This window comes from Mirounga angustirostris, unplaced genomic scaffold (assembly GCF_029215605.1).
Source record: "Mirounga angustirostris isolate CCGP_5_RB_7025 unplaced genomic scaffold, mMirAng1.0.hap1 SCAF_2, whole genome shotgun sequence".
Lineage (NCBI taxonomy): Eukaryota > Metazoa > Chordata > Mammalia > Carnivora > Phocidae > Mirounga > Mirounga angustirostris.
In genome coordinates, this window is record NW_026991710.1 from 148,939,225 (window position 1) to 148,962,362 (window position 23,138).

General features: G+C 36.8%; 1 protein-coding gene across 2 annotated transcripts in view; it reads right to left on the minus strand.

The window, feature by feature from the left end:
* Positions 1 to 23,138, minus strand: part of GLRA3 (glycine receptor alpha 3) — a 196,076-nt gene that overhangs the window by 20,932 nt on the left and 152,006 nt on the right. For both annotated transcript variants that reach the window (XM_045880116.1, XM_045880117.1), the window contains exons 6-7: positions 22,978 to 23,115; positions 14,210 to 14,424 (exon numbers count right to left, since the gene is read on the minus strand). In XM_045880116.1, the coding sequence (XP_045736072.1) occupies positions 14,210 to 14,424; positions 22,978 to 23,115 (353 nt within the window). The remainder of the gene's footprint in view (positions 1 to 14,209; positions 14,425 to 22,977; positions 23,116 to 23,138) is intronic.

Genomic DNA, 23,138 nt, shown 5'->3' on the forward strand with positions numbered 1-23,138 from the left:
AAATAAATGGGCAGATAAACTAAGGTGTACAATGTTAAAATACAGGGGAAGAATGAATCACAGATGATGATTCATGTGGAGATTCACTTTTGAAGTGATGCTCTGTTCATACCTTGGGTTGGATTAATTCTCTTTTAAAAAGAGGCCATTTCTTGACACTTCCAACGGTGTCAACTTACGTATGAAATATGTCAACAAAGGAGCCCTCTGCATCTCCTCCACTTATTTTAAATGTGACTTCTGTTTATCAGAACGACCTCTACTGAGCAAAGACAGGTATGCCCTCATTTTATTCCCGTGCTTGCTAAGTGTCCAATTGTTTATAAAATATAGATTTAAAGCTCATAAGTTCTGCAGTTATGCCAAAAATCTTTGGCTGTCCTCAAATACATACTGTCCCAAAAGATAAAATACAGATTTCAAAAGCGCTGTCTCAAGCTACAACATTCCTGGAAGAATATTACTCATAAAGCATGTGCTCATTCTTTAACAACCTGAATCTATAATGACATGAACTGGAGATAAATTAGAAATTTAATTTCCATGTTAATCCAATGAATGTCTTCAATGACAACAGAGATATGCAAACATCATTTATGCCTGTTAGGGTTCTGCTAATTGTGAACAACTCCCGAGTGTTGAGCCTAAAGGGCCTACTTTCCTCATCTTCTTCTCTGACCTTCTTCACCAAATTCAACTCTTTTTCTCCTCCTCCACCCTCATTGCCCATCCAAATGCAGCAAACTTGGGACCTGGGAGGTTTGGAACTCTAGGGCTAATAACTAAAATATGGACAGCGGTTCTTACTCCAGCCCATGCCCAACATATTCGTGACATACAACACACCCCATGTGTTTCAGATTTATCACCTTTTTTTCCATCCCCTACTGGTTGCTATTCCTTGGGGCATTCTCACTCCAATCTGGTTCATTCCTCTGAACTACCATTTCAACAGTCCCATAGTCCAATGTGCTGTTGGAACCCTGATTCAATTTTAAGCAACAATCTCTCCTCAGTATTACTCCTTGAATACAAAAGTATGAGAAAATAAAACCTAAACATTTATTAGTTAGATGCACCAGTCAGGGGGACCTTTGTACTGGAGACCTGTTCAAAGCCACCATATTGAAGACTGCTTCTTTCTTGGAGCTTGCTCTTCCCATGGCTCCCGTGACCCAGGTTCTTCAGGTTTCCCTCCCTCAGGTCTACCACACTCTGCTTTGTGGGCCCTTCCTCTTCATCCTGAGTTCCTCAGGGATACAGTCCAAGCACTCTTCTATTCTAACTGTGAAGCTTCTCATGAGTCAACTTCATCTATTACCATGGATTCAATTTCTCCTCTGTGCTTATGGCCTCCAAATCTCTCTTTGCTGATTTGACCCTTCTCTAGCCAGGTTCTTACTTGACTGCACCTTGTGGATGTTTCACACACCTCAAATTTACTCTAACTAAAAATGAAAGTTATGAATCTCTACCAGACTCCACCAGACAAACAACAAACTAACATAACTGCTTCCTCCTTCTCCTCATTGGAAGGTTACATTGTGTTTGCAGTTGTTCACCCTCACACTAGGAGTCCTCTCATTCTCTCATATCAAAGACCCACCTGTTAATTATACTTTCTTGCTATTTCTCAAATTTATCATTTTCTGTTTTCCATCCTTCCTACTGCCATCCCAGTGATCTCAACCACAATGATCTGTTCTTCAGTCCCTCAAATCTATCCTTGACACAACAATAAATGATTATTTTAAAATCCTTCTACTTAAAACTCTTCATTTGCTTTCAATTAATTGAAAGTCTCAAGTCTGTTTTATAGTGTATAAAGGCCTACATGGTTGGCCTCCAGCTTACTTCTCTTACTACAGGCATTCAATATATATATATTTTTTCTCATTCATTGAACACCATTAATGTACCCAAGTTTGGTTCTTAGTGTTGTAGTTATGGAGATGAGTAAGATAAATAAGATCCATCTTTAATGGAACTTACATTGAATTTGGGGAAAACATACAATAAAAACACAAAGGTGATTTAAAAGAAGTGCAACAGAGAAACCACAATGGGGTAATGGGAAGAGTTGGACAGGGTGAAGGGGGCTATGTTAGATGAGGAGGGTCAGTGAAGGCCTCTGAAGATATGATAATTACCATCTTATGCCACTTTCTTACTTACTTATTATACTAACTATTCTTCCCTGCTTTTATTTTTTGGAACCTGAAAGCAACTGACAAGCAATTGATAGCAGGTTGTATTCCCTGTTATTTCTGTCTGGAAAACTCCTTCTTTTGGGTAACTGCCATTTGTCCTTCAGGTCTCAGCTTAGACAACACATTATCAGGGATCCTTCTCCTAATGCCAGGACAGCCTTTCTCACCTTCCTACCTCCCCTTTCCTCATAGAAACCTTTTCCCAGGTCACTCACTACAATTGTAATTATATTTATTTGTAAGCAGGTCTTACAAGATGACTGCTGGATAGCAACATTTGAATGTCCCACCTTCAATTAACTATTCTACTCCACGATCCCTAAGTGCTTTCTATTTTTCAAAAACTTTGGTTAAGGTGATACAAAAATGAGTATGTTCTTGAAGATTTCAAAGTGAAATATCTATACTGCTGTTTTAACAAACTGTGTGTAAGCAAACACGAAATAATTCATCTCATTGTTGACCTTGCTCCACTGCACGGACACGATCCATTTATGTATCTTTCTCTTTTTAGGCTAATATATCCGATGAGCTGAGACAAAGGCCAAGTCTTACCCATCTTGATATTTCTAGGACCTAGACTGTTCGTCATACTATGTGCTCTCAGGTCATGTTGAATTGATTGAGTCACGTACAGCAACTTCAAATCACTGGCTATTTATTATTAGAGAAATAATTATAATAATTAACATGTCAGGAAATGCTCTTGGTAGTATCCATGGAACTACTGAGTCTTCTTAGTAGTTGTCTAAAAATAACACTTTTAATCCTCACAATCACTGAGGAAACTATCCCCATTTTAAAGATGAGATTTAGGCACAATAAAAGAGCTTGCTTAAGTAAAATAACTTGTCACATAGCGACTGTTATGGACTGAATATGTTCTTCCAAAATTCAGATGTTGGAATCTAACCCCCAAGGGGATGGTATTAGGAGGTGGGGCCTTTGGAAGATGATCAGATTGTGAGGGTAGAGTCCTCATGAATGATGTTAGTGCCCTTGGAGAAAGGGTCCCAGAGAACTCCTTTGTCCCTCTACCATGAGGGGACATGGCTAGAGGATCACCGTCTATGAACCAGGAGGAAGGCTCTCACCAGACACTGAATCTGCCAGTGTCTTGACCTTGGACTTCTCAGGTTCCAGAATTGTGAGAATAAATATCTGTGGTCTTTAAGTCACCTATTCTATGGCCTTCTGTTATAGGAGCCTGAACCAATTAAGACAGCTACCAAGTTGCAAAGTTAGATTTGAATATAACTCATCTGGCTCCAAAGCCCATAAATTTAACTATTACTTTTGTCCTCTGCATCTTAATATTCCAGCCTCTTTAACTTTTATCTAATAGTTAAGACTAAAATCAGTATGCAGAATATATATCATAAAGTCCTCTTTATTTGCTGGTTCTGATCCTAAAATCTGGCAAACAACTTCCTAGGTAATGTAGAAAAAGAGACATGAGCATTGTATTTACCACATAAAAACAAACTAGTTGCTCTGAGGAAGCAAAACTAGATTAGGAAAACATTTTATCCTCTGAAATGCAATGAAAGTCCCCTCGACGACACTCTTACATTAATTATAATGAAGTGTTTTCATGAGCTGGGAAATCACTGCCTACTTGCCATGTGATAATCTAAGAAGATATCAGCTTGATGAATTATGATTTGAGTATGCAGAGTTAGGTTACTGCAAGGCCTTGTCTTTTTCATTCTAAAAATGTTTCATAATGTAGGGAGAGGAATATAAGCATCATTATGTTCTATAGACTTCTTATGCCATTTTTTCCAGAAAAATTATGCATTCATTCTACTTTTAATGTTATCATTAGAAAATAGAGACAGTCTGCTTTTTGTGTCCCAATTATATATATATATATTTATATATACATATATTCCAAATGTAGATGTGTATCTATATATATTCCAAATGTAGATATGTATGGATATATGTATATATCCATACATATATATATATCCATACATATATATATTCCAGATATGGATATATGTGTATATATATTCCAAATATATGATAATGATTATATATATATATATATATATATATATATATATATATATATATATATATATGGATTTTATCATTATCAGTCATCCGATAAAGACCGGAATCAAATTTATCTTGACTCTAGGAAGCAGTCATGTTCTGGGAGTTCGTTTAAGCATGAATTTCTACACATCTACCTTTCCGATGATGCAAGGAAGTGGGCACCAGGAGGATTCAAGCTAGGATAGCATACAGTAACCAACAGTCCCGAAATCTCACTGGCTTGAAACAAAGAACAGTAAAGGACACGGCCATTTGTCCTTCAGGTCTCAGCTTTGAGTTCAATGGTGACTCTTGTCACTGTCATTCTCACTGACCTCAGCTGACGGGGCGATCACTATCTGGAACACGGTCAGCGGCAACAGTCGAGGAAAACCGGGCCCTGACGGCTCTCATGTTGGCTAACAAATACCTGAGGCTAGCAGCGGTACAGGTCACCGTGCCCAAAACTCCTGAGCCGGCACTACTCACAGTCCGCCCCACCCCGGGACGGTGAGGCGCAACCTTACCCTGTGCCTGGGAGGAAGAGAAAGCCAGCATGAGTGGCAGAGGGAGTAGCGGTGGGAGAGTTCCCACTATTTTTATGTTTGAAACAGAAACACGGATTCCTAGAGGCACAGGACTGCGGACAGTGTGGATTATGATTTGGCCGCTGTTTATGATATCTTCCTAGAGGACTACAGCAGCTTTGTCAAAGAGCAAAACTCGCTGCTTTATTAAAAAAAAAAAAAAAAAAAAAGCTGTTGATTAATTAAAGTGTGGCATAGAAGTGCAAACCTCCCTTGATCTTCAGCCAAAAATTTCTTCAAACCTTAGTGTCAGGTCAAATTTCAATACCATCAATTGTAAAGGGGTATAAATAGAGTCCAGGTAGCATTCTGAAGCACACACTTAATCTAAGAGAGATAATAGATTGACCAGCTGGTGGAGAGTAAAGACAGGCAGGCTGCAAGCCAAACGTGGGCATGGCAATGAGTTCGCTTGTGCTACAGCATATGGAATTCACCTCACCAGTTGACCATAATGCTCATCTCCACCCCTTAATAACTACACCAGAGCACTTTGTGGTGTAATTTATTTGTGCCTATGGCCTCTGAAGCCGTTTGCTTTTGTGTTCTCTAATTAAGAGGAAGAGATGAGTTGCATTTATCTCAGACAATCCTTCATAAATACATTTACTTTTATGCTAGCTTTCGGTAGGATTATTGAGTAGCAACAATTTCAGAATACATTCCTTTACAAGTACACTGGGTGAGCTGTATTACAAGCATGGCCCCAAATGGTATAGTCAAGAAGTCTGGCAAGATACATGCCTTTGCCTTACCCTGCATAAATGTGGTTAAAAGAATTGCCTCCTGAGACTGATAATGCCCCACACTAGAGCTCATCGATGACAAATGCATTAGTGGGTAAATATTTATTAGATTATAACCCAGACTACTTATTTATAGTAAATTATACTTATTAAATTATAAATTATAACCCAGACTACTGTTAGTCAATAGCTTCTAGAAATAGAATTTTAAAATGCATTTACAAGGAGCACAACTTAAATTTAAGAATAAGGGGTGGATTCAGCCAGAACCAGGAGTTGGCATCACAAAATCTCATATAAACCTACATGTTGGCGCTCTAGGGAAGTAAAGGAAGGTAGATTTTCGAGGAACCACTTGAAAGTGAGTATTTTATCAATTCTTTTCTCAATCTAAATTTGCTTTTTATTTGAGAAAGAGGCATAGCAAAACATCACAGAGTATTGCTTTTGATTAGCTAAAATAGCCCTTCAACCAGGATGATTTTTCTCCCTTTAATGACAGTCAATCCTGATGGATACTCCCAGTTCCTTAGAAATGTAAAAGAAACTGTGAGGAGCACTTCTGGCTGTGGAATGGACAAATGACTCAAGCATTCAACTAGATGCTTTTCTTCTGAGATATGCTGGAAGATTTACTGCTACTCCCCCCCGGGGATTTAATTTCAGATCATAATTACTATTCCTTAATCTTGGTTTTGTAAAATCCAGATTGTAGTGTATTTAATCCTGCATTTCTCCCTAGTGTAAAACATGTATGAGAACTTTGTGTTTTGTAATTTGTCTAGGAAAAAATATTAGTCGCAAAATCATTTTGAGCTTCCTTCCAGACCTAAAGTGAGAGAGAGACAAGGGAAAGAATAAACAATGTTTTAGAAATAGGTGTTAAAGGAGAATGAAGTGGCTGTTGAAAAAGTGAAAGAAACTGTCTGGAGGACTGCCTTCTTGAAACACTAGGCAGTGGATCACACAGTACAAGGTTTTGTGAGTTGGACATTTATCATCCCGGAGGGCTGCTCACAACAGCAGAGTCCTTACGATGTCGCATTCATACTGATTATGATCCTCGTAACCCTTAGTGAATGAATGATACTTTGAACACAGTATTTATTTTCCACATAAAAGTTTTTATTTTAAGAGATGAAATCGTAAGAGAACAGAGCTGCAGCTTTCCTAAGTAATGGACTTGGCCAATCCCTCCAGTCACCAGATGAGAAAAGTACAACCAAAAAGGCTAAGGGATTTTGAAAGCTCATCTCGTTATCTCTGACTTCTGATTCAATTCTGGGAATTTTACCATCGTCTCTTCTACAGGACAAGGCTCTGATGTTTACCGTTTATATGAAATGAAATCTAGATATCGCAGCAAATACTTCTTAGGTGCATACTATTAGTTACTGGGATTTCTTACTATATTATCTTTTTTAACTGTTCCGTTAAGGTTGAATTCTGTGACTTCTCTCTCCTCCACATTTTTGTACTGGAGGCTTTGCATGTCTATAACATCATCTTTATTTTAACCATATACCTACTTTATCCCTTTATCTCGGAGGTCAAGACCTTCATTGACAACTTCAAACAGGAATTACAAAGACAGAGAAAGCTTGTTAGTTGCTTAAGGACACTGATGTTGGGACGGTGTTCTTTATTCCGTGGGTGAGGGGGAGTTTTCCATCCATTTTTAATCTGTCGGGAGGGTTTGTGGTATGATTCTAGGATATATGTGAACGCAGTAAAGGGGGTTTCAGACATTATTTAGGTAAAATTGTCTCAAAGTACCATATACTTGTTTTGTTTTTAAATTTAGTTTGATTCCAAAACCATTGTATTATATCCTATTTTTTTTAATTAAACTTCGTGATTTGATTATATGCTTTTTCCTAATTGTGCCATCAGATTTAAGAATCTGTGACGTGGTTATGCCTCTATGTCACCTTTAAAGGACATGCTTGATAACTGTTAGTTTTCAGCCTAGTGAGATCTAGTAAGCCTAATAAATGTAGGTTCTAACATTAAATGTAGAACCAGAGATATCTGTCAATTTCTACCCTTCCTATTATAGGACCTACCTTATGTTTAGGAATTACCTGTTTACAGATAATAGATAAAACACTATTACAATTGGATGACATTCACATGCATTATAGTCTGTGATTTTTAACAAAAAATGGAACGAATAAATGATTCTTTCACTTTCTAGACTTTTTTCTTTTTCTCTGTTTCCTAAGTGAACCTAATATGAAACCAAACTATTAGTATATTCAATACATTTTTAAAAAAATTAAGTATATTGCTCACATCAAATAGGTATTGTAAGTTAAGTATGATTATTAAAATTCATTAAAAATGAACCTACTTGCACCATTTTTGTACTGAATGTAACTGAAGTAATTTTAGTTAACTGTATTTTGAATAAATATTAGAATGCTGCATTTAAATGGCGAGGACCAAAACTACTGACAGTAATAGTTATTGCTATATTAATATGATTACTATGCAGTCCCCTCCCCTCATTTATATTACTGCTGACATTTACAGCTTACTCTCCTTTAAAACTGCAGGGTTTTTGTTTGTTTGTTTGTTTGTTTTTTGAGAATGAGAACTAATTAGATAAGAACACAATAGTGAGTACAGATCTTCCAGTTTTCTTCACATCCCTGTCTTTTCAATGTAATCTCACATATAGATCTTTGTGTGCCCACACAACCATGGTATCCAAATAAAAATATATTAGTTCAATTGATATTTTCTAACATTTGCAATCATTTCTATAATTGATGTCTTTAGGAAGAGTAAAAACTTAATATAAAAGCTATCTTTGTTACGTCTTCTAAAACCAATGTTTTCATTATACTATAAGGTAGACACATACAACATTTAATTTTTTTTCATTAATCTGGTGATTTTCAGGGGGGAAATATGGTTCTGTACAAGAGTAACTCAATTGAGCTTTTACATTCTCTTAGAAAGATATGAAAAAAATGATAGACTTCTTTGCTTTTCAAGTTTGGATGAAGTACTAAGTAAATATTTAAAAGTTCTTATCTTTAAATATCTGCATGATATTTACTCATGTACTGATTTAGTTACATGAGGATAGAAATATGTAAAAGATCTTTTGTTCTCTCAAAAATCTACTCGATGGGTTTCACAGACAAACCGAATGGGGAAAAAAAGTCAAAAAGAAATTATTCAAGATAAACAGCTTTTGTTGCAGAATTTGAGATTTTCATAGGCTACAGCCTTCTGAGCTTCTGTGAAATATTTAATTGATTATCCACATTTGAAATTTCAAGTGTTTCTTATTTTCTAGCTCTGCTCCAAATGAGATGGCCATAGTGGTGGGGGCAGAGTAGGAGAAATTCACATAGAACTTTCCAGGAATCCCTCCATCTTTCCTCTCTCCATTCCTTTTTCTTCTCTTGTTTTCTTGAGTTTTTACTAATATGACAGAGTCTGGTCTAGGAACGGAGACAGAAAGTTTTAACAAATCATTGTCCCTGAGATAGATAAGATTATTTGTTGACAGTCCTTTGTTTCTCCTTTCCACTCCAAAGCTACCCTGTGGGTGGAGTACACTCGCCCCCACCCCCTTGACTTTGGGTTTGGTTGTGAGACTTGGGAAGATTTAGAAAATAACCAAAGTGACTGTGTGCTAATTCCGAGCAAAAGCGTTGCATGCTTCTGCTTGCCTTCCTATTTTCCTGCATTCCTCCATGAAAAGAGTATGCTACTGTACCTAAAGTTCCACATGGGTGGGAACAGATGTGTGTCTACTCCACAGCCTCGATCTAAGCCCATCCAAATCAGCCAATCTCAGACAAACCTGGAAGAGTCAGGCAACTCACAGGCCTATGAGCAAAAATAAATGTGGTAAACCATTGAGACTTGGGATTATTTGTTATGCAGAACAAGTGCAACCTAACTATACTGAAACAATCCTGGGCCCCAAGACTCTATTGTGTTAAGACCTAGGGTTTGGGGGCACCTGGGTGGCTCAGTCCACTAAGCACCTGACTCTTGGTTGCAGCTCAGGTCATGATCTCAGGGTTGTAAGATTGAGCCCCACATCGGGCTCCATGCTTAGCATGGAGTCTGCTTGTCCCTCTCCCTCTGCTCCCCTCCCCACCCCACCCCCGACCCCCAGCTCAGGCACACACCTGCTCTCTTCCTCTTAAATAAATAAATAAATAAATCTTAACAAAAACAAGAAAAAGAGCTGGGGTTTGGATGAACTTGGAATCTAGAGATTCTCTGGCCCCTGCCAAGCTTGTGTCTGGGTGTGTGTGTTGGGGGGGTGGGGTGTGCACACACATCTGTCTGTTTCACATACTATGTTCAAAGATCTCTGGTATGACAATAGATTTGAAACTCATTTTTAAGACTAAACTAGTGTGTACATGGTAATATTTGTGTACTTCAGCAGATGATATGAAACAAAAAACATGTAAAAAGCTGGACCTTAAAAAAAAAAAAAAGCTGGACCTTAGCTGGTCCCTGCGAAAGAGAATGAACGGAGTAGGTCTCCAATAAGACATAACTGCTCTTTGGGAAACGAAGGGTAAAGTATATATCATAATGCTGCATAACTGAGATTTTCCCAGAGTTCCCTGGTGTGGAGTCTTGCTAGAACCCATAGCTTCCAAATTAAAATTATATTTTATTCCTTCTACTGATTTTCTGTATTCTGACCCATTTCTATACTTAATAAAAAATATAATTCTCTCAATGCCAAGATTGTAACTAAGTATTAATATAAATCAAATGTATACTCAAAAATAATTAAATGATTATTATTATCCTCTCTTTCACCCCTGATTAAACCTAAGTCTGCCAGGGAGGATTGCTTTTCCACATCTAAAAAAAAAATAATCACAGAATGTTGAGATCTCAAGAGTTTGAAAGTAAAGGGTCTTGCCTTTAATTCAACTGTCTAACTTATTCTGTGTGGGGGGGTGGGTGGGAGATGGCTGTGGGGAAAAGGAAGGAGAGAGAAGACTTTGAATATTCAGGTCCATTTCCAACTGGAGGAGGAGGGCCAACCACAAATACATCTTTTTTTCCCTTCTTTCTCGGCTTTCTTTCATTCTTAGAAAAATCATCTCTATTCTGCTTCCTTATCCATCTATGGTTTTACTCCCTGAAATCTGAGGCCTGAGTGTCCCCTGTCAGAACTTTGGAAGTTCTGACTTTTTTTTTTTTTAACATTTTATTTATTTATTTGACAGAGAGACAGAGCGAGCACAAGTAGGCAGAGCGGCAGACAGAGGGAGAGGGAGAAGCAGGCTCTCGCTGAGCAGGGAGCCCGACTCAGGGTTTGATCCCAGGATCCTGGGATCATGACCTGAGCCGAAGGCAGCCACTTAACTGACTGAGCCATCCAGGTGCCCTAGGTTCTAACTTTTTGACAATCCCATGTGGCTGTCTTATAAACATCTCAAAGTTAACATGTTCAACCATAGATTAGTTACCTCCCCCAATCTTCCTCATTAATTAACTATTACCATTACTTGCCCAGTTACCTGAATCCTGCCATCGACTCCTGCTTTTCCCTTACTCCTCAAGGTCCAGTTCATGAGCAAATCCCGTCTTTTTCACTTCCAAATGCATTTTCTTTAAAACACCCACCTCTTTCTAAATCCATCTCCTACTCTCCACCTCTACTGTTACGAATCTAGCCAGACCATCATCTGCTCTAGACTACAATAGTTTGCTTGGCAGTTTCTATGCTTCCACATTCCCTCCCCCTTCTATCTGATCTTCAAATAAAAGTCAGAATGATTACTCTTCTCATTAAAATCCTTCCAAAATCCACTCAAAATAAACCTGATCTTTATCAAGGTTTATAAAACCCTCCATTGACATGGCTCCATGATCATCACCATTTTTTCTCACTCATTCTTCTCCAAGCACAGTGTTAGGGAGTGTCCCTAATATTATACAACTTAGAAAAATTGCTGGCAATAGAATGTATTGTCACCCCCTTCTGGTCACCTAATGCAGGCATCACAGAAACACCAAATAGTTCCATGTTCAAGAAATGAATCACAGGAATCTTCTTGCTTTGGGCCGTTACACGCTTGATTTATTATGACACTGTAGAGGACAATGCAACAGGAAATATCAGAGAGGAATCTGATCTCTGTAGTTCTCAAGGTGCTGGCTAAGGTATATCCTTTGAGATTTTCTACCCTGAGTCTTACTTGACTGATTTCCAAACTCCTTTGTATCCTGCAGGAGATGCATTGGCACACAGCCTGGACAAAATACTAAGCAATTATAATAAATTAGTGCTTTATTGTCTCTTCCTCCTCTGTCTGATAATCCTCTTCGTTTCCTGAATTTAATTTTGTTTTCCTACTTCCTAGATTTTGTCACTAAGAGAATGGTGGATATTTCAGCGGCAAGACTTTTAGGCATCCGAGGGTTCTTTTGTGAGGTTGAGACTATATCAGGTCTTAAGGTGTATGATTTAGCCATCTGTTCCTAAAGGCAAGTGTGGGCCCTCGCCTCTTGCCTTTCTAGCCCCCCCAAATCACAGAATCAGAATTGCATTTTTCAAGAGATTTTCTACTTTTTGGAATTATTCTTTCCAATAGATTAACTCTTGTTGTTTATCCTGGGTCTTCAATGTCCGCCTCCCTGAATTCTAACGTAGGTAGCTGAATATGCTCAACCTCCCATTCCCTAACTATCACAAAACCTGGCTTGGATGGTTAGGCATCTGCCTCTGGCTCAGGTCACGATCTCCAGATCCTGGGATCGAGTCCCACGTTGGTCTCCCAGCTCAGTGGGGAGTCTACTTCTCCCTCTCCCTCTGCCTCTCCCCCTGCTTATGATCTCTCTCTCCCTCTCTCTTAAATGAATAAGTAAAAAATCTTAAAAAAAAACACCTAAAATGATATTGTCACTCTCTCTTAAGATACCATTTTGTTAATCAGTTATTTTTGTGGGTTGGAAATAAATCTGTTATCACATTTCTAGAGGTCATTGCCTCTATGTCTGGAGAGATGTAGAGGTTTTGTGTGCATTTATGTATATAATTGAGCTCATGGTTGAAAATTTACTCCTTCCCTGAGATCACAGTGAAATTAAAGATTTTTAAAAATGTTTTCCTATGTCTTAAGAAAATGAAGCCATCCCAAGATTTTCTTTCCTTTAAAAAACAAAAACAAAAACTTGTGTTTTAATTTTGTTTTTGTTTTTTTTTTTTTAATTTGTTGCTTTCTTTATTTCTGCTTCCTCTACTCTGATCTCCATGCTCTCCCAATTCTGCCTTAATGTTTGTATTCAAATGTCTTTATACTGTGTCTCATAGAAGCTGTAGTTTTCTGAAACGGAGCATTTTGTTCTCTTCTTTTGTTGACAACTTACAGAAGAATGAGCTTTCACTTCTGTTTAGCATTTGAGGAAAATCAATGAGTAAACTGGCAATTTCCTTTACAAATTGACTATGGGACTTCAACTGTTACTCAGAGTCCTTGAGACATTTATACATATATAAATGGGCATTGAGACTTATTAGTTTAATCTTATAAGCAGATCTGTAATTTTCACTTGAATAATATTTTATAAAGCACTAGTTGATATGGATCATTTTGAAAATTCAATTAAATATTAATAAAAGTAGACCTTATTTTGCAAGACAGCCATTAAATTTTATCTAGGCAGTGTGAGCATTGTTAAAGATCAAGTCTTCCTATTTGAAGTAACTTTTTTAGTGATAAAATGTCCTGCCATCAACTTTTATTTATTTAGGTATTTTAATCTAATAAATTGAGTCATACAATGCAATTCATGGTAAGAGTTAAGGAAGCCATGACAATAGATTTATAATTTGCTTGGCATTACAGGTAGATAGCACAAGAAAAGTTAATATAATTTTACTACATCTACATCATTGTAATGAAAATAAAAGTGAAGGTTGTTGGAAGCTAGACAGGATTACTTAATTTGGATAGTAGGAAATTTTTTTAGAAGTCATTTAGGAGAGGAAAAGAATTTTCTATTGCTGTTTGCTAAATGGATTAAAAGAGTTTCCTATGTTTTATTTCAGCATATGTTTTAAAAAGAAATATTGGGGCTTTTTACAAACCTCATAGAGAGAACAGTTTATTTTAATTCTGGCAGATCCACATGGACTAAAATCATGATATTAGATAAACTTTCCTTTTTATTGACCTATGGCAACTTAAAAGCCAAAAAGGGAAAGAAAAACAAACACAAAAATAATAAGTGCTATATACAGTACTATGGACACCCTCATACACTACTTGTGGGAGTGTAACTGCTGTAAATTTTTCTGGAGGGATATTTGGCAATACATATCAATACATACAACCATCAGTGTAGCGACCCCAGTTCTAAGAATTGATACTAAGGAAAAAATGCAAAATATATGTAAAGCTATACACACACACATATATATTCATGAATATAAATAACATTCATCATATAAATGTTCATTATTGTGTTAGTCCTAATAGTAAGTATATTATTACAGTGCATCCATACAATATGACAAAAGTTGGTAATTACATATATGTGAATTTTCTATGTAAAAATATTATATATCTATAAATATTTGTGCACATATATGTGCATGTCCCTTTGGTGCACTTACCTTTGGTAAGGAGGCTCGCGATCCTGAGCTCTGTGTGGTCATAGTCAGCACAGTAGTTATTCCCAAGGCTACCCTTGCTGGCGCAGCATCCATATTGATCCAGAATGAAACCCAGGATAGAATAACGATCAGGAGACTGGGAATGTACATCTGGATCAGGTAGTATCCCATTTGTCGTTCAAGATGGAATCGCACTTCTATACACGTAAATTTTCCTAATTGGTTGTAAAATAAATGCAGCAATTGGTAAAAATAGGTCTTTGTAGATGACATCAAATGTCACATTTTTCCCCCCATATTTTGTCCTAAAATTTTCCATTACAATGTAAAGGGATCCTGAATCACATATACAAATTGGTTTCTGAAAAATATTTTTCTTATTTTTCTGCTGGCATCTGGAAGCAACACGAGAGTACACTTTCCAGGAAATAGTATGTCATCTTATTACTTCACATTTGGGGGCGCCTGGGTGGCTCAGTCGGTTAAGCCTCTGTCTTCAGCTCAGGTCATGATCCCAGGGTCCTGGGATTGAGTCCCACATCAGGCTCCTTGCTCAGCGGGGAGTCTGCTTCTCCCTCTAACTCTGCCTGCCACTCCCCCTGCTTGTGTTCCCTCTCTCTCTCTTTCTCTCTCTGACAAATAAATAAATTAAAAAAAAATTATTACTTCACATTTGGTTAGCGTTTCACACTTTGAAAGTACTCAAAGATAGATCATTTCACTTGATTCCAGCAACTGTTTCGGAGACAGGAGAAATGCATATCTACTATATAAAGACCTTCCTTACTCATTGATTCTGTCGCCTGGTAGCTTTTAGTACTTATTGAGAGCCAGGTGCTATTTGTTCCAGAGGCCTTTATATTTGTTTTAAAGTAAGTGCTAAAGGATAAATTCAACTGAAGATGAATAATTCCTTAAATGTAATTTATGTAAGTTAATTTATGCATTAATAATTTGGAGACTATTAATGCAAAAAAGCAAAACATGTTATTCTCTATCAATAAATTTGAACATAATTTAAAAATGCACTTACTAATAAAAAACCTGAGACATATGTGTTCTATATATTCATGCCCTGTGTCTCTATTATGGTAAGTAATTAATAGAGGAATAAATTGTGTCTTAATTAACCATTTTGTTGATATCTCTGCTTATCCTCTGATTATACTCCCTACTACCATGACCATGGTATCTCTCCTTAAAATAATTGTTTATCTGAACAACCAAAATCTTGGTTTTATTCTCTCCTTATTCTAACTATGTTAAGAAAGATAAGGTCAGTGAATTAACATGCTGATCTTTTTTTTTTAGGTGATATTCTCTGATCCAGTTGTGAAAGAGAATCAAAGAGCACATCCAGGAAACTTGCTAGTGTATTTTTAGATAGGTTTCAGTGCAAAACTTCCAGGCTTGTGGCTTGAGCCATGTACTAACCGTGATTCATGAGCATAGCCACTGGATAAAGGGATGGATGAGATTCCAGGGCTTAAAATTCCTAACAAAGTTTCAGAAACTCTGGGAAAGTTGGATTCTACCCTTAAGTGTTTAGGGATCAGAAACATACATGCAAACTATCTATGATCCTTTCATATCAATTTATCAACTACATACAGAATGCCTAAAAATTCTTAAAATATATGAATATACTTTAGATTTTTAAGACTTTACTAAAATACAAAATTTTTTAAATAATGAAATGAAATAGGGCAAGAATAACTGAACTATTTTCATGATATCACTGTTAAATTATCCAAGTAATCTCAGGGCACCTGTGTTGGGGTTAATATAGAGCATGAAATCATTCCTAATACCTGGCTTGCTAAAAGGTAACACGGAGGTCACTGAGGGCAAGGGAAGGTTTTGGAGAAGGGCGTAGGCCTTTGGAATGCCAAGGCCTGCATGACCACTCTGCCATAGGAATGTAGTGGGGAGTTGCCTTTCCTGAAGCTTTCTTAGCCCAAACAGCTGCCCTGTGATCTAAAGAGATATATGCATTGTCCCTTAGGGTATGTTTAGCAGAACTCATAGAACACGCAGGTTAGCATATCGTATCTTTCCTGTAAACAGATCCTCCTAGTTCCAGTAAGGCCCCTTCTCCCACTTTACATGCTTGAGAAACAGTGATAGATTTATGATTATCCTGAAGGACCAATAAAGGTGGGAGCGAAGAAGAGCAAAGGGTCTTTGTCTCTGAGCAGTGACTCCCCCCCCTTGCTTTCTCCTCTCTTTCACAGAAAAGTCTGGAGTAATCTTTCATCCCTCAGTACAGGGATTGCTGGCCATTCCCAGCAAGCCTGGGTGGCACAGTCAGTTGAGCGTCCAAGTCTTGGTTTCAGCTCAGGTCATGCCCTTAGGGTCGCGGGATCAAGCCCCCCCTCCATCAGGTTCTGCACTCAAAGGGGAGTCTGCTTAAGAGTCTCACTGCCTCTCCCTCTGCCCCTACACCCCCTCCAACCTCCCGCTCTAGCTGGCTCATGGGCATGTGTGTGTGCTCTCTCTCAAATAAATAATATGTAAATCTTAAAAAAAAATAAAAAAATAAATTATCCAAGTAATCTCATGATGAAATTAGTAATAATTACTAACCATTTGGGTACTTTGAATAGATTCTGTAAGGTTCATGCAATTCTCAAAAAAAAAAAAAAAATTGCCTTATAAAGAGTGTTTTCATAACTATCACTGGGAGTAAAAATAATGGTATATTGTATATACATATATATAAATAAATATATAGTACATGGGTATGTGTGGCTCTAGAGAGAAAATGAGCAAGTGATGCAAGTTCTGACATGGTAACCCTGGTACAACAAGACTGGAGCTCTTCAAGCACGTTTATATTTTAACTGTCATTTTACTTTATTTTAATTTATTTAATTATATATTTTACTTTTCAGACTTAAAGTTTATTTCTTTCAGGTGATTCAAAATTTATTTTGATTTATTGATTCATATTCTAGTTACAAATTTTAAAAAATCTGCATTCTAGTCTCAATTCTCCTTCAAAAAAAAAAAAAAAAAACTAGAAACAATATAAACCATACTACAATTCATTGATAAAAAGACAAATAATCCAATATAAAAATGGGCACCAGATGACAATTTTATAGCATTCGAGCTATTTATTTTTGGTTGTCCATGATTTGCAATTAAAAGTATCCTGGCTGTGGGGCACCTGGGTGGCTCAGTTGGTCAAGCTTCGGACTCTCGGTTTTGGCTCAGGTCATGATCTCAGGGTCATGAGATCCAGCCCCAAGTCCAGTCCCGGCTCAGCACAGAGTCTGCTTGAGATTCTCTCCCTCTCTTTCTCTGTCCCTCCCCTCACCACCCCCCTGCTTGTGTGCTCTCTTTCTCTGTGTCTCTCTCCAAAATAAATAAATAAATAAATAAATAAATAAATAAATAAATAAATAAAACCTTTAAGAAAGAAGTATCCTGGCTCAGATGGATGAAGCAAAAAAGGAAGGAGAATCAAATTATTAAAATCAGGTATGAAAGAGGGGACATTACTATTTAGAGAAATTAAAGGATGATAAAGAAGTATTATGAATAACTGTATACCAACAAGTGGAATGTCTTAGATGAAATGGACAACTCTGTAGAATGACACATATTACTGAAACTGATTCAAGAAGAAACAGAAAATCTGAATAGACCTATAAAAAGTAAAGAGCTTAAATTAGTAATCTTAAAACTTTGCACGAGGGAAAACTGAAGACCTCTGTTAAACATCTAAAGAAGAATTAATAACAATCCTTCTTCATAAAATCTTCCAGGAACTAGACAGCAAGGAATAATTCCTAACTCATTCAATTAGCTCAGGGTAATACTGGTAAAACCAGACAAAGACATCACAGGAAAAAAAGTATATAGACAATGTCTCTTGTGAATATAAATGTAAAATCCCCAGAAAAATACTAGCAAACTGAATCCAGCAACATATGGAAAGAGCTATACAACATAACCAACCAGAATTTATCATGGAATGCAAGCAAGTTTGGCTTAATGTAATACAAGTCAATGTAACACACTATATAAATAGAACCAAAACAAAAACTATATGATCATCTCAATAGAAGTAAAACTGTCAAAAATCCAATAGTCTTTCATAACAAACACACTCAACAAACTAGAAACAGAAGATAATTTCCTCAACTTGATAAAGGGCATTTATGAAAACCTTATAGCTGATACCATACTTAATGGTGAAAAGCTGAATGCTTTCCTACTAAATTCTGGAACAAGGCAAAAATGTCTTCTCTTGCCACACCTATTAAACATTGAACTGAGAGGTTCCAGCCAGGATAATTAGGGCAACAATTAAGGAAAAGGTATTTAGATTGAGAAGGAAGTAGCAAAACTATCTCTATAAGGAGAAGATATTACCTTGCATAAAGAAAATCCTAGAGAATTCACTAAAAATCTAGTTGAACTGCTGGGTTCAGCAAAGTTATAGGATACACTATCAGTATACAAAAATCAACCATGTTTCTATACGCTAGCAATAATCAAAATAATTGAGCAAACAATTCCATTTACGATAGAACCAAATAAAATAAAATACTTATAAATAAATTTAACAAAAGAACTGTAAGGCTTCTACACTAAAAAATACAAAACACAGCTGAACAAAATTAAAAAATTGGAACAAAATGGAAAATCATTCTGTAGTCATTAATTAGAAGACTAAATATGGCTAGATCAGAATACTTCCCATATTGCTCTACAAATTCATTGCAATCTCTATCAAAATTTCAACCGGCTTTTATGCAGAAATGTACAAGCTAATCCTAAAATTATTATGGAAATTCAAGAGATCTAGAATAATTAATATAGCCTTCAGGGTAAAACGAACAAATTTGGTGGACTCACATTTCCCCATTTCAAGACTTGCTACAAAGCTATAAATAACAACAAAATAGGATAATGTCTTAAGTATAGATCTGCAGATCAGTGGAATGGAATTGGAAGTCCAGACATAATCATTTATGGCCAGCTGATTTTCAACAAAGAACTAAGGCTATTCTATAGGGAAATAATGGTCTCCTCACCAGATGGTACAGGAAGACCTTGGTATTCACATGCAAAAGAATGAACTTCTACCTTATCTCATACTATTCAAAATGGATCATAGACCTACATTTAAATGCTAAATTAAAAATTCTTAGAAGGCATAAGAGTAAATCTTTATGACCTTAGGTTAGGCAACAATTCTTTTAAATACGATACCAAAATCACAAATGACAAAAGAAAAAAGAATGATCAATTTGGCTTACTGAAAATTAAAAGGTTTTGTGCTTCAAATGACATCATTAAGAAAGTGAAAAGACAACATACCAACTGGGGAAAAGCATATGTAAATCAACAATAAAAAGAGAAATAACTGACTTAGAAAATGGACAAGGGAATCTAATAAACATCTTTTTCCAAAGAGGATAGGGAAATATCAATAAGCACATGAAAAGATGCTCATCCTTACGCATTAGGGAAATGCAAAACAAAACCACAATGAGGTAGTAGTTCACTCACTAAAATGGCTATAATAAAGAAGATGGACAATGACAAGGGTTGGTTAGGATGTGGAGAAGCTGGAATCCTCATTCATTGCTGGAAGGATTGTAAAAAGGTGTGGTTACTTTGAAAAACAGTTTGGTGCATTGATATGTCATATGATCCAGCTTTCCACTCCTAATTCTATACCCAAGAGATATGACATATATCCACCCCAAAACTTGCATGTGAGCATTCATAAGTGGTCCAAAGTTGGAAATACCCCAAATGTCTAGCAACTGGCAAATGAATAAACAAAATGAGGTATATCCATACAATAGAGTACTATTTGGCAATAAAAGGAACGGAGTATTGAAATATGCTACCAGAGGGATGAATCTCAAAAACATTCTTCTAATTGAAAGAAGACTATCACAAAGACCACATGTGATTCCATTTATATAAAGCATTCCCAAAAGTACAAAACTATAGAGACAGAAAGTTGATTAGTGATTGCCTGGAGTTGCTGGATGGGGAGGACTGCTAATGGATATAAGGTTTTTGTTTTTTTTTTTAATTCAGGAGATAAAATATGGTGGTGGTTGTTGCACACCTAAAAATCATTGAGCTGTATTCCTTAAACAAGTGAATTTTATAGCACCTAAATTAAATCTCAGTAGAGTTGTTTTAAAAAATTCTTTAGGGGTGCCTGTGTGGCTCAGTCATTAAGCATCTGCCTTCGGCTCAGGTCATGATCCCAGGGTCCTGGGATCGAGCCCTGCATCGGGCTCCCTGCTCCGCGGGAAGCCTGCTTCTCCCTCTCCTACTCCCCCTGCTTGTGTTCCCTCTCTCGCTGTATCTCTCTCTGTCAAATAAATAAAATCTTAAAAAAAAAAAAAAATTCTTTAGTTACAAGATGAACAAGGTCTGAGGATCTAATATGACATGGTGGCCATAGTTGATAACACTGTACTGTATAATTGAGATTTGCTAAGAAAGTAGAACGTAAATATTCTCGCACACACAAAAGGGTAACTAGGTGAGGTGATGGATGTGTTAACTAACTTGATGGGGGGAACCCTTTCACAGTGTATACATACATTAAACCACCCCGTTGTACACTCATTATCCTATTATTTTACGTCAATTATACACCTCAATAAAACTGAAGGACAAAAAACCTTCTTGCTGATACAGATCTAAAGGAAAAGTTTCCTGTTTAGGGTAAATCTGCTCCTCCCCGGGGGCAGGTTGTAATATTCTCACATGTACAGAAAAATTTGGGGTTCAAATCCACTTTTTATTTATTATTTTACTCAACAAATGTGTATTGAGCATCTATGTACTTCAGCAGAGCCCAGAAAACATACAAATAGAAAGCATATCTATAATGGTTGGCTTTAAAAACTTTTGGTAATAAGGGAAACAAACCATACATAAGTAAGCATATAAATTAAAGATAAATATTAGACCGTGGAAGCAGTAAGTGGAAGGTGGGATGTGGGTGTTTAACATATACTTGTTATGGAGATGATTTGAGGACTGGTATTTGAGCAGTCCTGAAGAATGTGAAAGTATTTGGTTTGGGATAATTTGGGGAAAGAGTATGTATGTATAGAAATATGTATGTAAGGAAGAAGGTGGGGGAATGTGGTTGCCGGGTGATGGGTATGAAGGAGGGCACCTGTTGTGATGAGCAATGGGTGTTATATGCAACTAATGAATCGTTGAACACTACATCAAAAACTTATGATGTACTATATGGTGGCTAACTGAACATCATAAAAAAAATTAAAAATTAAATTAAATTAAATTAAATTTAAATAGCAAAAAAAAATAAAAATAAAAAGAAGAAGAGTATGTGCAGAAAGAAGAGCAAGTACAAAGGCCCTGAAGCAGGAATCAGTGTGGCATATGTAAGAAAACAAACCACTGTGGCCAAATTACAGAGTAAGGGGAAGAGGGATAAGAGGGTCTCGGGGAGATGGGCAAGGGATACCACCAAGTTTGTGGTACTTTGTTACAGCAGCCCTAGGAAACCAGTCCACCAACTTAAACCACTTCTAGAGGCCTCTTGGCATCTCTCTAAAATTTTCTTGTCATTGTAACCGCCCCTAGAGAATGGAGCAAGGACACTGGTATTGACCTGCTTGCCCTTTATCTTTGTGTTGAGATGTTAACCTTGAACTACCCAACTACACCTCACCTCTGGGTTAAGAAAATGGCAGTGACTTTTTCACCAGACAATATGAATTGATTAAAGAGATAAAAGAGATTAAAGACTTGGCAGAGTGAAAGGTCAGGTCACAGTCCTGGAAAATGATGAGCCAAAGAGGAATCATAGTTACTGTAAGGAAATAAGAGCAGCAGTTGATGCTAGTGGGAGGCTGTGGACTAACTACATTGAAGTGATGACTCATTTGTGGGTGGTTTAACAGAATTTGTAGGAATAGGTTAGGCAGCGAGAATAGATATTATGAGAATAGCCTGTACTGGTTGAGAGAAGTGAACAGATCCCATGAATGTGCAAATATCACATTAAGTCTATCAGTCCTTGACAACAATATCTTATATCTAGCCTCAAAGGCAAAAAGCCACCGTGTCAGTGTGAGTAGTAGGTACTTAAATAACAAAAACTTGAAATGCATGAAATTGTAGCCAAAAAGAAGTTTAGGCAAATGAAGCCTTAAAAAAAAAAAAAAAAGCAATTTCTTCCATTTTGTTTTTTTTTTTTAAGATTTTATTTATTTATTCATGAGAGACAGAGAGAGAGAGGCAGAGGGAGAAGCAGGCTCCCCGCAGAGCAGGGAGCCCGATAGGGACTTGATCCCAGGACCCTGGGATCATGACCTGAGCTGAAGGCAGTCGCTTAACCAACTGAGCCACCCAGGCGCCCTCTTCCATTTTGTTATCAAACACAATGTATATTGCCCAAGAAGAGCTAAAAAGTACATTTTATTGCTCACATAGAAATTAAAGGAACTTTTTGGAAGCATCATTAGTATGTAACTATGGGCTTTTGGCAAAAAAAAAAAAAAGAAAGAAAAAAAGATGTAACTGAATACCAAGCATTTCTTTGATCCTATACAAATCAATTATATCACAATATGCATTGAGTCCAAGTATTCATAAATTTCATATGCATTCGTTTTCTGCTCTATGACTGTGAAAGACACTAAGCTATAAATAGGTAAAATAATTAGCCTACCACTATGATTAAGAAACACTGGCTATCATAAAACCAGAAGTCATAAGTGTAATAAAGAATGCTTGACCCCTACCTGTGTTGTAATGTTTAGTGCAGTATCGTAAATCTTTCTCTTCTTTCAGCAGGAACTGGGGCAAAGTGAGTCCTTCGGCCACTTGTACGGGTGCCTCCTCTTGCCATTCAAAAATGAGATCATTCATTGTGTACCCAACTAGGCAAAACATAATAAAAATA